Source organism: Crinia signifera, chromosome 3 (genome assembly GCF_055691185.1).
Source record: "Crinia signifera chromosome 3, ASM5569118v1, whole genome shotgun sequence".
NCBI lineage: Eukaryota > Metazoa > Chordata > Amphibia > Anura > Myobatrachidae > Crinia > Crinia signifera.
The window spans coordinates 295923749-295937966 of record NC_139219.1 but is presented as its reverse complement, the minus strand read 5'-3'; the positions used below and the strand labels follow the sequence as shown (position 1 = coordinate 295937966).

The 14218-nt window shown below is 47.5% G+C and overlaps 1 protein-coding gene across 2 annotated transcripts in view; it reads left to right on the top strand.

The window, feature by feature from the left end:
- The window catches only part of EIPR1 (EARP complex and GARP complex interacting protein 1), a 248516-nt gene that overhangs the window by 196818 nt on the left and 37480 nt on the right, over positions 1 to 14218 (top strand). For both annotated transcript variants that reach the window (XM_083178485.1, XM_083178487.1), the window contains one exon: positions 3330 to 3429. In XM_083178485.1, coding sequence (XP_083034611.1) covers positions 3330 to 3429 — 100 coding nt within the window. The remainder of the gene's footprint in view (positions 1 to 3329; positions 3430 to 14218) is intronic.

Genomic DNA, 14218 nt, shown 5'->3' with positions numbered 1-14218 from the left:
CCATACACTAAAATGACTTGTCATAAGGACAAGTCGGACCTGATTTCCCTTGAGCTCCCCCAACAGCTCCCTGGGAGGGCTCTCATACGATTTGGCACTTGATTTGCCATTTTTGCATGCGACAACTCGCGTGTAACTCCCGGGGAGCTGCAGGCGGGGGGGGGGGGGGGCAGGAGAATAAAAATTGGAGTTTTCAATTCTCCTGGCCGCCACCGCAGGGGATGCAGAGACTCTCATGCCCGATGCTTCCCCGCTCTGCAGATAGGTGTGTGCAAGCAGTGCGGCACCGCTGGTACACACCGCTGGATTGTATCGGATGTGGTACATCGCAAGTGTGGGTTGTTTTTTTTTAAAAGCACCTGCGATCTGCCACTGATGGCTGCACATACAGTATGATTTATCTTACGCGCAGCCCTTCAACCTCCGATCCGATACACACTGGACCACGCATCGGATTGGATCAAATGTCATACACATGAGATTTGGGCTGATTTCTCTGACCCGATCCACCTTTAGAAGCTTTAGTAAATTTACCCCAACAGGTCTATTACAGGAGCAGAGTGGGACAGTGAAGTTCTCCTGAGTTGGGGCAGTGGATATCTATGTCCGTATAACATGAGGCTGATTATTTTGCTTTGCAGGATTTCAATTTTCTAGACTAATAAAATAAACGGTACTCTTTACCTAGCACGGCGACCACGATTTTGATCGTGGGCATCGCAGGTAAAAAAATCGCGGGCATTGAATGCACTAAAAATCGGGTGCGACGCGACCGACGTGATGCCCGCGATTTCCCATAGGGATCAATGTTAAATTTCTCAATTGACCAGATTTTACTGTTCAATGCCTCAATTGACACGATTTTTCCATAGGAAACAATGTTAAATGGCCCACAGAGGCCAAATAGGCACCCTGAAGTGTGAAATGGCCCCCACAATTGTTAACGCCACCCCGCGATCAACGTCAACCCGAAGCGTGGCGAGCGCAGCGGTACGCGTCCTACGACCTTTTCATACCCCCACTATCCACGTCGGCGTGGAGTTGAGAATAGAATAGTGTGGCGAGCGCAGCGAGGGGACGCGGATACCTTCACAGGTAAACGCGTCCCTTCGCGGGCTTCACAGGTATCCGCGTCCGCTCGCCACGCTTGGGGCTCGGTGGCTCGCTGCGTTTGCCACACTATTCTATTCTCAACTCCACGCCGACGTGGATAGTGGGGGTATGAAAAGGTCGTAGGACGCGTACCGCCGCCCCTCGCGGGCTCGCTGCGCTCGCCACGCTTTGGGTTGACGTTGATCGTGGGGTGGCATTAACAATTGTGGGGGCCATTTCACACTTCAGGGTGGCTATTTGGCCTCTGTGGGCCATTTAACATTGATTCCTATGTAAAAATCGTGTCAATTGAGGCATTGAACAGAGAAATCGGGTCAATTGAGAAATTTAACATTGGTCCCTATGGGAAATCGCAGGCATCGCGTCGGTCGCGTCGCACCCGATTTTTAAGTGCATTCAATGCCCGCGATGGGCGCCGTGCTAGGTAAAGAGTACCAAATAAACTTACAATTAACTTGTGTCTGAGTGTCATGTCCAGTGTTTGTGTTTTTCCTCATTCTAACAGAGAAAGTGACTCTGTTCTAGGAGAACGCTATAATCTGAAGGTTGAATAGCACAAAGCAGCGGGTGCATTATGAACAGATATCCATTAGTTTTGCTCTTCTCTGGCCTTGAAAAATAAAGATTGGTTACAGACTTGGAATGTGAAAAGGTACTCTTTACCTATCACGGCGCCCATCGTGGGCATCGCGGGTACATTTATGTCTGGCCGCGACGCGACCGACGCGATGCCCGCGATTTCCCATTGAAACCCATGTTAAACATGGAAATCGCGTCGGTCGCGTCGCGGCCGGCCATAAATGTACCCGCGATGCCCGCGACGCGATGCACCCGATTTCCCATAGCAATCAATGTTAAATGGCCCGACCGACGCGATTTTACTGTTAAATGCCTCAATGGACCCGATGTGGCCATAGGAAACAATGTTAAATGGGCCACAGAGGCCAAATAGGCAACCTTGACTGGGAAATGGCCCCCCCAATTGTTACCGCCACCCCACGATCAACGTGAACCCGAAGCGTGGCGAGCGCAGCGAGCCCGCGAGGGGCGGCGGTACGCGTCCTCCGACCTTTTCATGCCCTACTATCCACGTCGGCGTGGAGTTGAGAATAGAATAGTGTGGCGAGCGCAGCGAGCCACCGAGCCCGAAGCGTGGCGAGCGCAGTGAGCCCCGCGAGGGGACGCGGATACCTTCACAGGTAAACGCGTCCCCTCGCGGGCTTCACAGGTGTCCGCGTCGCCACGGACACCTGTGAAGCCCGCGAGGGGACGCGTATAACTGTGAAGGTATCCGCGTCCCCTCGCGGGGCTCGCTGCGCTCGCCACGCTTCGGGCTCGGTGGCGCGCTGTGCTCGCCACACTATTCTATTCTCAACTCCACGCCGACGTGGATAGTGGGGGTATGAAAAGGTCGGAGGACGCGTACCGCCGCCCCTCGCGGGCTCGCTGCGCTCGCCACGCTTCGGGTTGACGTTGATCGTGGGGTGGCGTAAACAATTGGGGTGGCCATTTCAGAGTTCAGGGTAAGTATTTGGGCTCTAAGGCCCATTTAACATTGTTTCCTATGCTAAAATCGGGTCCATTCAGCCATTTAACATGAAAATCGTGTCCATCGGGCCTTTTAACATTGATTCCTATGGCAAATCGTGGGCATCGCGTCGCGGCCATCGTGTGCACATTTATGGCCGGCCGCGACGCGACCGACACGATGTCCATGTTTAACATGGTTTTCAATGGGAAATCGTGGACATCGCGTCGGTCGCGTCGCGTCCGGGCATCTTTAGCCCGCATACGACGCGACCGACGCGATTTTTTACCTCACGATGCCCACGATCAAGATCGTGGGCGCCATGCTAGGTAAAGAGTACCTGTGAAAAACTGTTCAAAATACATTTTGTAAATAATGTTCATAGAAATCTCATCCCTAAACAAAATAATAATTACCTACAGAATGAGGGGAATGTAATAGGTTGAGAGAATCAGAAAGTGAGAGATTTGGTAAGAAATCTCCCGTTTTTTTAAAGCGGCAATCATTTACACTGCAAAACCAGTTTGATTTTGCAGTGTAAATGATTGCTGCTTTAAAAAAACTGGAGGTTTCTTACCAAATCTCTCACTTTCTGATTCTCTCACCCTATTATATTTCACCCTATACTTACATGTCTATCTTTGTGCTTTCAAGTGAATATTACATTGTCCTTGTTTATTTCCTCTAGTGTTACTTGGGAACCGTTGGGCGATGGGAAGAAAGTAATGTCTCTGGCCGATAACTACGTAATGATCTGGGACTTGCAAGAAAGCTCTACTAAAGCTGTGGTAAGTCAGTTTTATATATATAGCTGGCTGTTTGGCTTTGTTGTAAGTGGAAATGTTTTCCAAATGTTTTCCTAATGAGTAATCATTTGTAGGTTCATTGTTGCTTTTACATAATATAATGTAAAGCATTACTGTTTTTATTTCTTTGCATATAGGGTCCGTTTGCGATTCACTTGGAGTGAACCGAACTCGTCCCTTGCCCCAATGGTCGGGGTTTACACATGCAGACGCGTATTTCTGCACACGTGCAAACCCCGACTGCGAACAGCCTCAGTGATTTATAATGTCTCCGGACTGTTCGTGGAGGGGCGGGATTGGGATGATAATGGCACACGGACATGGGAACGTCTAGCGTTTCATGGGTGTCCCTAGGATTGTGGGCGGGATGTGATGGGGGCGGGCGGCTGATGTCACATGACATCAGCCACCTGCCCTGTCTTCATCCCGCTGCCCGTATATATATGTATGTCAGTCTCCACTTTCAAATATAATACAAATAGCATTATGCATGTAGCCCCAACACAAGAAAAATAGGTACTTGTGAGTTATCCGGGCGTCCGATTTTTAAATCGGGTCGGATCGGGACATCGCATCGCATCGCATGCGACCATCGGATGCGATGCGATGCGATGACCCGATTTTTCCATAGGAATCAATGTTAAAATGGACTGAGTCCATTTTAACATGGAATTCAATGGGAAAAAGGGGTCCTTTTCATACCCCTACTATCCAAGTGGGCATGGAGTTGGATATAAACCTGTGGCGAGCGTAGCGAGCCACCGAGCCCGAAGCGTGGCGAGCGTAGCGAGCCCCGCGAGGGGACACGGAATACCGTCCCCTCGCGGGGCTCGCTTCGCTCGCCACGCTTCGGGCTCGGTGGCTCGCTACGCTCGCCACAGGTTTATATCCAACTCCATGCCCACTTGGATAGTAGGGGTATGAAAAGGACCCCTTTTTCCCATTGAATTCCATGTTAAAATGGACTCAGTCCATTTTAACATTGATTCCTATGGAAAAATCGGGTCATCGCATCCGATGGTCGCATGCGATGCGATATCGCATCGCATCGCATCTGATTGTATGCCTTAACTTAAGGCATACAATCAAAAAATCGGACGCCCAGATAACTCACAAGTACCGAAAAATATATTAGATCATTTACAAAAGTTTATTTATCCGCAAATACATTAATTAACACAGAGACAAATTGGTCATGAATTCAACTGTGTCAATTCTACTGGCTTCGAATATGGAATGGATTTTCCATTGATAACCGTTATTCCCCTCAGACATAAGATAACAGTGTGATTGAAAGCGTCAGGATTTAAATCTATGATTTTAGGGTACTTGTTTCCTAGAACGGCCACAATCGTGAGTGATCGTGGCTCTTAATTAAGGGACACGATCCTCACGATGTGGCCGATTTTTTACAATTTTTTCACTTTGAATGACAGAAATCGGGTCAATCGGTCGGTCGCGACCAATTAAAATCGGCCGCGATGCGACCGACCGATTGACCCGATTTTTCCATAGACTTCAATGTTAAAAAATCTTTTAACATTGAAATCGGGAGGATCGCGTCGGTCTTGTGCCATTATAATGGCACAAGATGAGATGGACTTGATTAAGTCCATCTCACATAGGGTAAAATGATAAAAAAGGTGAAATGGCCCAATATGACCCATTTCACATTTTTTATGTGCCCGCCATGACCCCACGATAGACGTCAACCCGAAGCGTGGCGAGCGCAGCGAGCCCGCGAGGGGCGGCGGTGCGCGTCCTCCGACCTTTTCATTCCCCTACTATCCACTAGGGCGTGGAGTGAGAATAGAATAGTGTGGCGAGCGCAGCGAGCCACCGAGCCCGAAGCGTGGCGAGCGCAGCGAGCCCCGCGAGGGGACGCGTATACCTGTGAAGTTAGACGCGTCCGCTCGCCACGCTTCGGGCTCGGTGGCTCGCTGCGCTCGCCACACTATTCTATTCTCACTCCACGCCCTAGTGGATAGTAGGGGAATGAAAAGGTCGGAGGACGCGCACCGCCGCCCCTCGCGGGCTCGCTGCGCTCGCCACGCTTCGGGTTGACGTCTATCGTGGGGTCTAGCCCACTTAGTAACATTTGGGGGGGCAATTGAAACAAATCTGGTGAAAAAAAAAAAAAAATCGGGTGAAAAATCGGTCGGTCGGATCGGTCGCATCGTATGCGACCAAATCGCATGCGATGCGATCGATCCGATTTTTTATCTTACGACCACAACGATCTAAATCGTTGTGGCCGTGCTAGGAAACAAGTACCGATTTTAGTAAAGGCAAAGATTGATAAACAGCTCTCTCTCATCTGGTTTTCTCCCCAGCCCCCCCCCCCCCCCTTCTTCATTACATTTTGTGTTCATATTTCTTTCTGAAGTTAGTAATTATTAATTATCCAAAATTTTCTATGGCCCTAATTCGTTGGCTGTGGTCGATGTATACACAAGTGAGCGATTGTCATGTGCTGCGACCGCACTAAGCATGCTTCAAGGTGCCGCTGTGATCTTGCTTGCAATGAGGATTTCACGATGAAAGGGATCGATATTTTGCAAACACACATGAATTAGGCCATACATCATTTAATCGCTACTTTCTTGCACAGTTCCGCTTGTGTTTGGATATGTGTACCTCAATGAACATATAGTTGAAATCCTTCTTCATAAATTATTTGTATTATTTTTGGGGACCTGGTATTAATAATTAAATAATGTATGAGTATTTGTATTACAATAATGTAGTATTTGGGTGGGCTCCTATTGCTGTCACTAATTGACAGAATGTAAAGCGGGTATTTTAGCCCAATAAAGAAAACAAAAGCATGGGGCGCTGAAATTAAAATGTATTCATAAAAAAAATAATCCCAGATAACTGCCGTCAATCAAGGCTAATTCGATAGCCCCCCAGGGGATCCATGAGCCACGATAATTTACTGTGGCTAATTGGATACCCTCCATATTGGAATTAATTGGTTAAACACTGATATAATCTCTTATAAGTACAGGTTGAGTATCCCGTATCCAAAATGCTCGGGACCAGGAGAATTTTGGATAACGGATTATTCCGTATTACGGAATATTTTAATATTTCAATGATGTATTTTGAAGTATCTTGCATTTATGCTGTATAAACACATAATATACACACAAATATATTTTATTACCACATGAAATACACACAAACATATTTTAATTGTTCAAAAAACAAGGTTTCAAAACGTGAAACAAAATGTGTGTACTATCTCAGCACTGAATTTGAATGCCAAGCAATCTTTGTCTTGCACATATATAGTGCCAGTTACATATCATGTCCCCAGTGATGCTGTTACATATGTCCCCAGTGAGTTTTTAGCAAAAAAAAAATTTTTTTTCACTTTCTGGAATGTCCGTATTTCGGAATAATTCGGATAACGGATATTCGGATACGGGATACTCGACCTGTACTGTTTCCTTTATTAAATCCTGATGTACGTGCTCCAGTTAACCAATGCAGTGATAAAATTGTGCTTGAGTTTCTAGAACGCTATGAAAGGAGAAGGGTTTTGGTCTTCCCATCCACAAGGGACTATAGGGCAAAAAGTGATCATTAGGTAACCCCATGCCATTGACATCCTTGACCCTGGTGCCGAAAAGGTCTTAAGACTTATCTCTGAGCTGCAAGGCTCAGGTTTGCCCCTTTTCTTCCAAAAACACACCCTAATGAATGGTTTCTTCCGCTCTCTCCATAAGGACAAAGTATCAGGTGACGAGGAGAGAGAGAGACAGCTACAAGGGTCTCGCCTAAAACCTTTTCAAAAACATTAAAAACACACAATAAACTTAAATAATTGTGGTGAAAGTTGAAAAATAATTGTATAAATAAAAATTGTGTTCGGAGGCCCCAACCTTTCAATCAGGAATCTCAAAGTTGTCCTCTCTCCCTGAAAGAAGGGTACGGCAAAAGAAAATAGTTTGGCCTGAAAAAAAAAAGATGGTGCCCCATCATTAGTTCCTTTTTCAGGCAACCAAAAAAGGGGTACTTGGGTGTACAGCCCTGCAGGGTTCAGGCTGCTGGCCTCTTGGCCAGAAGACCAGATCATCACTTACTCTGAGAGCACCTTTTAGCCCCACGGCATACAGGAGCATCTTCGTCGGATCTTAGCCAAAAAGCCTACAATACGTGCATACTGTATGGGTATATACAATTCGTTCCTTGCATTTGATACCATCACATTTACAACTGACGTGTTCATCTGAATATGTCGAATAACCTGGCTTTGTTGTGGTAGATCATTCTCTAGTAAACTTTGACAATCCCGAGGAAAGACAAAAATATGCTCCGTACATGATCACCTGATGAATGTTAGGGGAATTTTTCCAGTACATGAATAAAATCTTTGGTGACAATTTCTCATGAATTTTTCAAAGACAAAAGAAAACTTAGCAGAGGTGAAAACAGATTGAAATAAAATTAGCATTTTATAGCAGTCTGTCTGTGAAATGAGTGAAATGCGTTTCCCCAGAGAGGAAGAAGCAGTCAGCTAGTCTTCTGTGTGACAGTCACTGCAGTAGCATAATGCCATTTTCCATGCATCTACTGGAACAAAAAAAAAAGTTGAGCAGTTGAATCCACTGTTAGTCCTCAGGTAACAATAAGCAGCAGACTAGTAATGTATAGTATTGAGGTGGCCAGAAACCAGCAAATGTATGTATGTATGTGTATGTATGTATATAATATAATATATATATATATATATATAATCATAACATTGGAGGCATTAAGGGGGTACTACTATGAGGGCACTACTCAAGGGGCTGAGGGGTACTAAGGAAGGCCACTCTATGGGGACTGCTGTGGGGAACCACTAAAAGGGGACAACTAAGAGGCTCTTTGAAAAAAATCTAATAAAAAAAAAAAAACTTTTTATTTTTATTTTTACTGCAGGGCCACCCTGTGTACAGCGGTGCTGTGCAGTGTCCCATATCAGTCAAGTGGTGCTGCCCTGTGTGCAGTATCAGTCCAGGGAAGCTGCCCCCTTTTTTTTTAATAATAGAAAAAAAAATTGCATTTTTTATTTTATTTATTTATGTTTTTACTGCAAGGGTGCTGTTAAGTGTGCCGTATCAGTCCAGGGGTTTCGCCATGTGTGCCATATAATTCTAGCGGTGCCACATCAGTCCAGGGGAGCTGCCGCTTTTTTTATTATAAGGAAAGAAAGTGTTTTTCTTTTACTGCAAGGGTGCTGTTAAGTGCGCCGTATTATTCCAGGGGTGCCACAATGTTTGCAATATAATTATAGGGATTCCGCCATGTGTGCAATACAATTCCAGGGGTGTTGCCATGTGCGCCATATAATTCCAGGGATACCATAACAGAGATGCCCTTTTTATTTTATTAAAAGAAAAAACACAGGCTGTTTTCTTTTACTGCAATGTGCCTTATCAGTCCAGATGTGCTGCTAAGTGTGTCGTTTAATGCCAGGGGTGCTGTAAAGTGTGCCATATCAGTCCTGTGGTGCTGCTTAGTGTTCCGTATCAGTCCAGGGGTGCTGGTAAGTGTGCCACATCAGTCCAGTGTTTGTTCCTCCCACTTGTGTTACTTAGCTTAGTCATCCAGCTACCTCTGTGCAACCTTTTGGCTTAAAAACAATGTCGTGAGGTGTTCAGAGTAGACTAAAAAGTAATGTTATTGAGGTTAATAATAATAATAGTAGTAGTAGTAGTGGTACATTTATTTATAAGGCGCCACAAAGTGTCCGCAGCGCCGTACATAGCAAACAAAATACAAATTACAAGGTAACGTACAGGGTGTGTTGAAAAATACAGTATAAATAGGGGTATAGCTGGTAGAACTAAAATCAGCATCAGTTCAGAAGTAGGTGTCAAAATTGTCGAGGAGACTGAAGATGAAGTAGAGGAAGGGAAGAACAGGACAGGAGCACAGGTGAGGTAAAGAGGTAGGGTGAGTACATGAGGAAGGAGGACCCTACTCATAAGAGTTAACATACTAAAAGGAGGTGGGTGGACGAACGAAAAACAATAGGATAAGTAGGAACGGAGGGGAACGGAGGCAGGATAGGAGGATCAAAAGAGGTTAGGAGGAGGGATAGGCTAGTCTAAAAAAGTGGGTTTTGAGGGAGCGCTTGAAGGAGGTAAGGGAATCAGAAAGCCTGATGGGTGGTGGGAGGTTGTTCCAGTGCAGGGGGGCAGTGCGAGAGAAGTCTTGGACACGGGAGTGGGAGGAGGTGATTAGGTGAGGGGTCAGTCGGCGGTCAGTGATGGAGCGAAGAGGACGGGAGGGAGTGTGGATAGAGATCAGTGAAGAGAGGTAAGGAGCGGTGGAGGAGGAAAGAGCCTTGTAGGTGGTGGTGAGGAGTTTAAAGAGAACTCGGAAAGGAATGGGGAGCCAGTTAAGAGATAGACAGAGGGGGGAGGCGGAGGTAGAGCGGCGGGAGAGGAAGATGAGCCTAGCAACAGCGTTAAGAATAGATTGGAGAGGTGCGAGGCGGGTGAGAGGTAGCCCAGAGAGAAGGATGTTGCAGTAGTCAAGGCGGGAGATGACAAGAGAGTGAATGAGAATTTTGGTCGCGTCAGTGGAGAGGAATGGTCTGATGCGTGAGATGTTGCGTAGGTGAAAGCGGCAAGACTGTGAGAGAGCACGAATGTGGGGGGTGAAAGAGAGGGAGGAGTCAATGATGACACCGAGGCAGCACGTTTGGTCGGTGGAGGTGATCTCTATTTCACCAATGCTGATGGAGATAGTTGGAGAAGAGGGGATGTTCGGGGGATGGAAGATTAGAAGTTAAGTTTTAGCCATGTTTAGTTTCAGGAAGCGTTGGGTCATCCAGGCTGAGATGGCCGTGAGGCATTCGGAGACCTTGGACAGGAGTGATGGGGATAGGTCGGGGGAGGAGAGATAGATTAGGGTATCATCAGCATAAAGGTGGTAATGAAAACCATAGTAGCTGATGAGGGTGCCCAGAGAGGTGGTGTAGAGGGAGAAGAGGAGAGGGCCAAGGACTGACCTTTTGGGAACACAGACTGGCTGCGGGGTAGTAGGAGAGGAGGAGCTCGGAGTGGAGACGAAGGAGCAATCGGAGAGGTATGAGGTGAACCAGGAGAAGACCGTGCCAGTGATGCCAAAGGAGCGGAGGGTGTTGAGCAGGAGAGGGTGGTCAACAGTGTCAAATGCAGCCGACAGATCAAGCTGGATGAGGATAGAGAAGAGGCCTTTGGATTTAGCCGATAGTAGATCGTTAGTGACTTTGGTCAGGGCAGTTTCAGTGGAATGTAAAGGGCGGAACCCGGATTGGAGGGGGTCTAGAATGGAGTTAGCAGTAAGGTGGCTTAGGAGATGATGATTATAGATGATTATAGGTCAGACGTTCTAGGAGCTTGGAGGCAAAAGGGAGGATGGAGATGGGCCTGTAGTTGGATGGAGAGTTGGGGTCCAGATTAGTTTTTTGAGAATTGAGGAGACAAGAGCGTGTTTGAAGGAGGAAGGGAAGATCCCAGAGGATAGGGAAAGATTAAAGAGGTGAGCCAGGTGAGAGCAGACTGATGGACTGAGACGACGGATAATATTGGAGGGGATAGGATCAAGCGGGCAGGTGGAGGGAGAAGCGGATTGAAGGATAGAGTGGACTTCAGCGGCAGTGGTGGGGTAAAATGAGGACAGGGGTTGGAAGGAGGGGAGTGGAGATGTAGGAGGGGAGGAGGGAGAGGGTGAGGTCATGGCAGCAGTGATGGCAGTCCTGAGAGAGGAGATTTTGGTTGAAAGGTAGGTAGCAAAATCAGCGGCTACGATAGAGGACGGAAGAGTTGGAGGAGGGGGGAGAGCAAGGAGTTGAAGGTGGCGAAGAGCCTGCGGGGATTGGATGATTGGGAAAGGATGAGGGACTTAAAGTAGGATTCCTTGGCCAAAGCAAGGGCAGAGCTGAAGGAGGAAAGAATGAATTTGAAATGGAGATAATCCGCGAGGGAGCGTGATTTCTTCCAGAAGCGTTCAGCAGTGCGAGAGCACTTTTTAAGGAATCGGGTGATAGGCGAGTGCCACGGTTGGGGGTTGGAGCATCGAAGGGGGATAGAGGAGGGAGGGCAGGCAGAGTCCAATGCCGAAGATAGGGTGTCATTATAGAGGGAGGCGGCGAGGTTCGGGCAGGACATGACAGCGATTGTGGCGAGAAGAGGACACAGCGTGTTTGAGAAGGCAGCAAGATCAAGTGTGTTGACGTTATGCTGTGAGACAATGCGCTTGGGAGGGGGGGTGGGTTGAGGGGGAAGCAGTGAGGGAGAAGGAGGTGAGGTGATGGTCAGAAAGAGGAAAAGCCGAGATAGTGTAGTCAGTAAAGGGAGTGTCCTTGGATGTGGGTGGGAGAGGTAGTTCACTGAGATAGGCTAAGAGAGGAGCAGAGAGAGAGGAGTTTGGATGTGCCAGGATCAGCGGGGTTATTCAAGGGGATGTTAAAGTCACCAAGAATGACAGATGGCAGGTCAGAGGAGAGGAAGTGTGGAAGCCAGGCGGCGAAGTTGTCAAGAAATTGGGAGATAGGGCCAGGGGGGCGGTAGATTGCAACGACACAGAGGTGGTAGGGGTAGTATAGACGGATAGAGTAAGACTCAAAGGAGGAGAAAAGGAGAGAGGGTTCAGGGCGAATGACACTGTGGGTGCATGAGGCTGAGAGGAGAAAATCCACGCCGCCACCTTGGCGACCGTCAGGCCTGGGAGTGTGAGAGAAAGAGAGGCCACCGTGGGAGAGAGCAGCTGGAGAGACAGAATCAGAGGTGGAGAGCCAGGTCTCGGTGATAGCAAGGAGGTGGAATGCGCTAGGGATGAATAGGTCATGGATGGCAGGGAGTTTGTTGCAGATGGATCTGGCGTTACATAGTGCACAGGAAAGAGGGGGGGGTGGGTTGTGTATTTATGTGGATAAGGTTTTTGGGATTGCAAAAGCGAGGGGGGGTCATTGGGAGGGTGGGGGTGTGGGGGCGAGTGGTCAGGATAGGTATGGGATGGGAGGGGGGAGGAGCGGTTGTAGAAAGTGAAGTTGAGAGATTAACAGCCATGAGGACCAGAGGTGAGAGGGTAGGTTAGTGAAAGCAGACAGAGAGGGATTTGGGAGGACAGACAGCGTCTGTAGTATATTTGCGAGGATGTGGTAGAAAACAGAGTGAGAGAGCTTGGGGTATGAAAGAGGAGAGAAGGCAACAGGCAAGGAACAACTGTCAGAGGAGACAAAATCAGGTTGATTGAGTAATCCAATGAAGTATGAAACAACAAGTGAGAGGATGAAGGGAACAGAGAAGGTCAGAAGTGAGGCAATAATACTGTAGGAACAAACAAAAATAAAACAATAGTACCCTTTTAGCAGGATTTATGTGTGTGCACCCCCCCCCCCCCCCCCACCCCAAAAAAAAAAAAATACAGATACAAAACCCGGAAGATCCAAAACACAAACCCCAAAAGTTGCCAGGTGCACATCCCTGGTAAGGAGTTATGTCCTTTTATATTGTTAGGCAGTATCCGGTCAGCCAACTAACTGCACTAGAGAAACACAGTTGCATTGGAAATGGAATTTAAGTACAGTAGCATATCTGTATCATTTACAACAGCCCTGGCAAACGCACAACAGGAACATAAGTCAGAGGGGTTAATTCAGCCCTGCACGCAATCCCCAGTCGTTCAAAATTGATCAGTATTTTTGGTACTTGTTTCCTAGCACGGCGCCCATCGCATACCATATTTAGTGGTGTGCGATGCAATGCGATCTTCCCGTTAAATTAACAGGAGTGCTTGTACAATGAAATATCACATAGCATTGCATGCCAGCAAATGGCATGCACTGCGATGCGATTTTTAATTGTACAAGCACCCTAATGGGTGCTTACAATGTTAAATGCACCCCCATTGTCAAAAGCCACCCCCACTATCAACGCCAACCCAAAGCGTGGCGAGCGCAGTGGTACGCATCCTCCGACCTTTTCATACCCCCACTATCCATGTCGGCGTGGAGTTGATTTTAGATAGTGTGGCGAGTGCAGCGAGCCACCGAGCCCGAAGCATGGCGAGCAGACGCGGAATACATGTAAAGTAATCCGTGTCCGCTCGCCGCGCTTCGGGCACGGTGGCTCGCTGTGCTCGCCACCCTATCTAAGTTCAACTCCATGCCGACATGGATAGTGGGGGTATGAAAAGGTTGGAGGACGCGTACCGCCGCCGCTCGCCACGCTTAGGGTTGGCGTTGACAATGGGGGTGCATTTAACATTGTAAGCACCCATCAGGGTGCTTATACAATTAAAAATCGCATCGCAGGCCGCTATATTGCATGCCATAAGATGCACTTCGATCAAAATCGATTTTTTTTTGTCCTGCGGTATAACTCATCCCAGTCACCATGCCCCGGATGCTGTCGCTTGATTGACAGACTGAGGTTTTGGGGATGCGATGAGGTCCATTTCACAAAATAGAGTCTTGCCATTTTATCGGAGTGCAAGGCAAGTGACTGTGTCTTCCAATGCAGATTTACTGGTCCCAGCACAGAAGATGTGGTGCCAATTCTGGAGACACTTAGATGGCCAATGCTATGACTGATGGTTAAGATGGTGATTCGATGCTGCATCTTCAGATGCAGACATTCAATCTGAGATACTGGCAGTATACACCAGACACCTCCTGAGGCATTAGCATATTTTTACACAGCTGCTACATCCAAAAACACCTTTTCCATCCACTTCTGAATCAGACAATTGTGTGGGGAAGTGTGAAAACCTTTGATGGAATTTAATA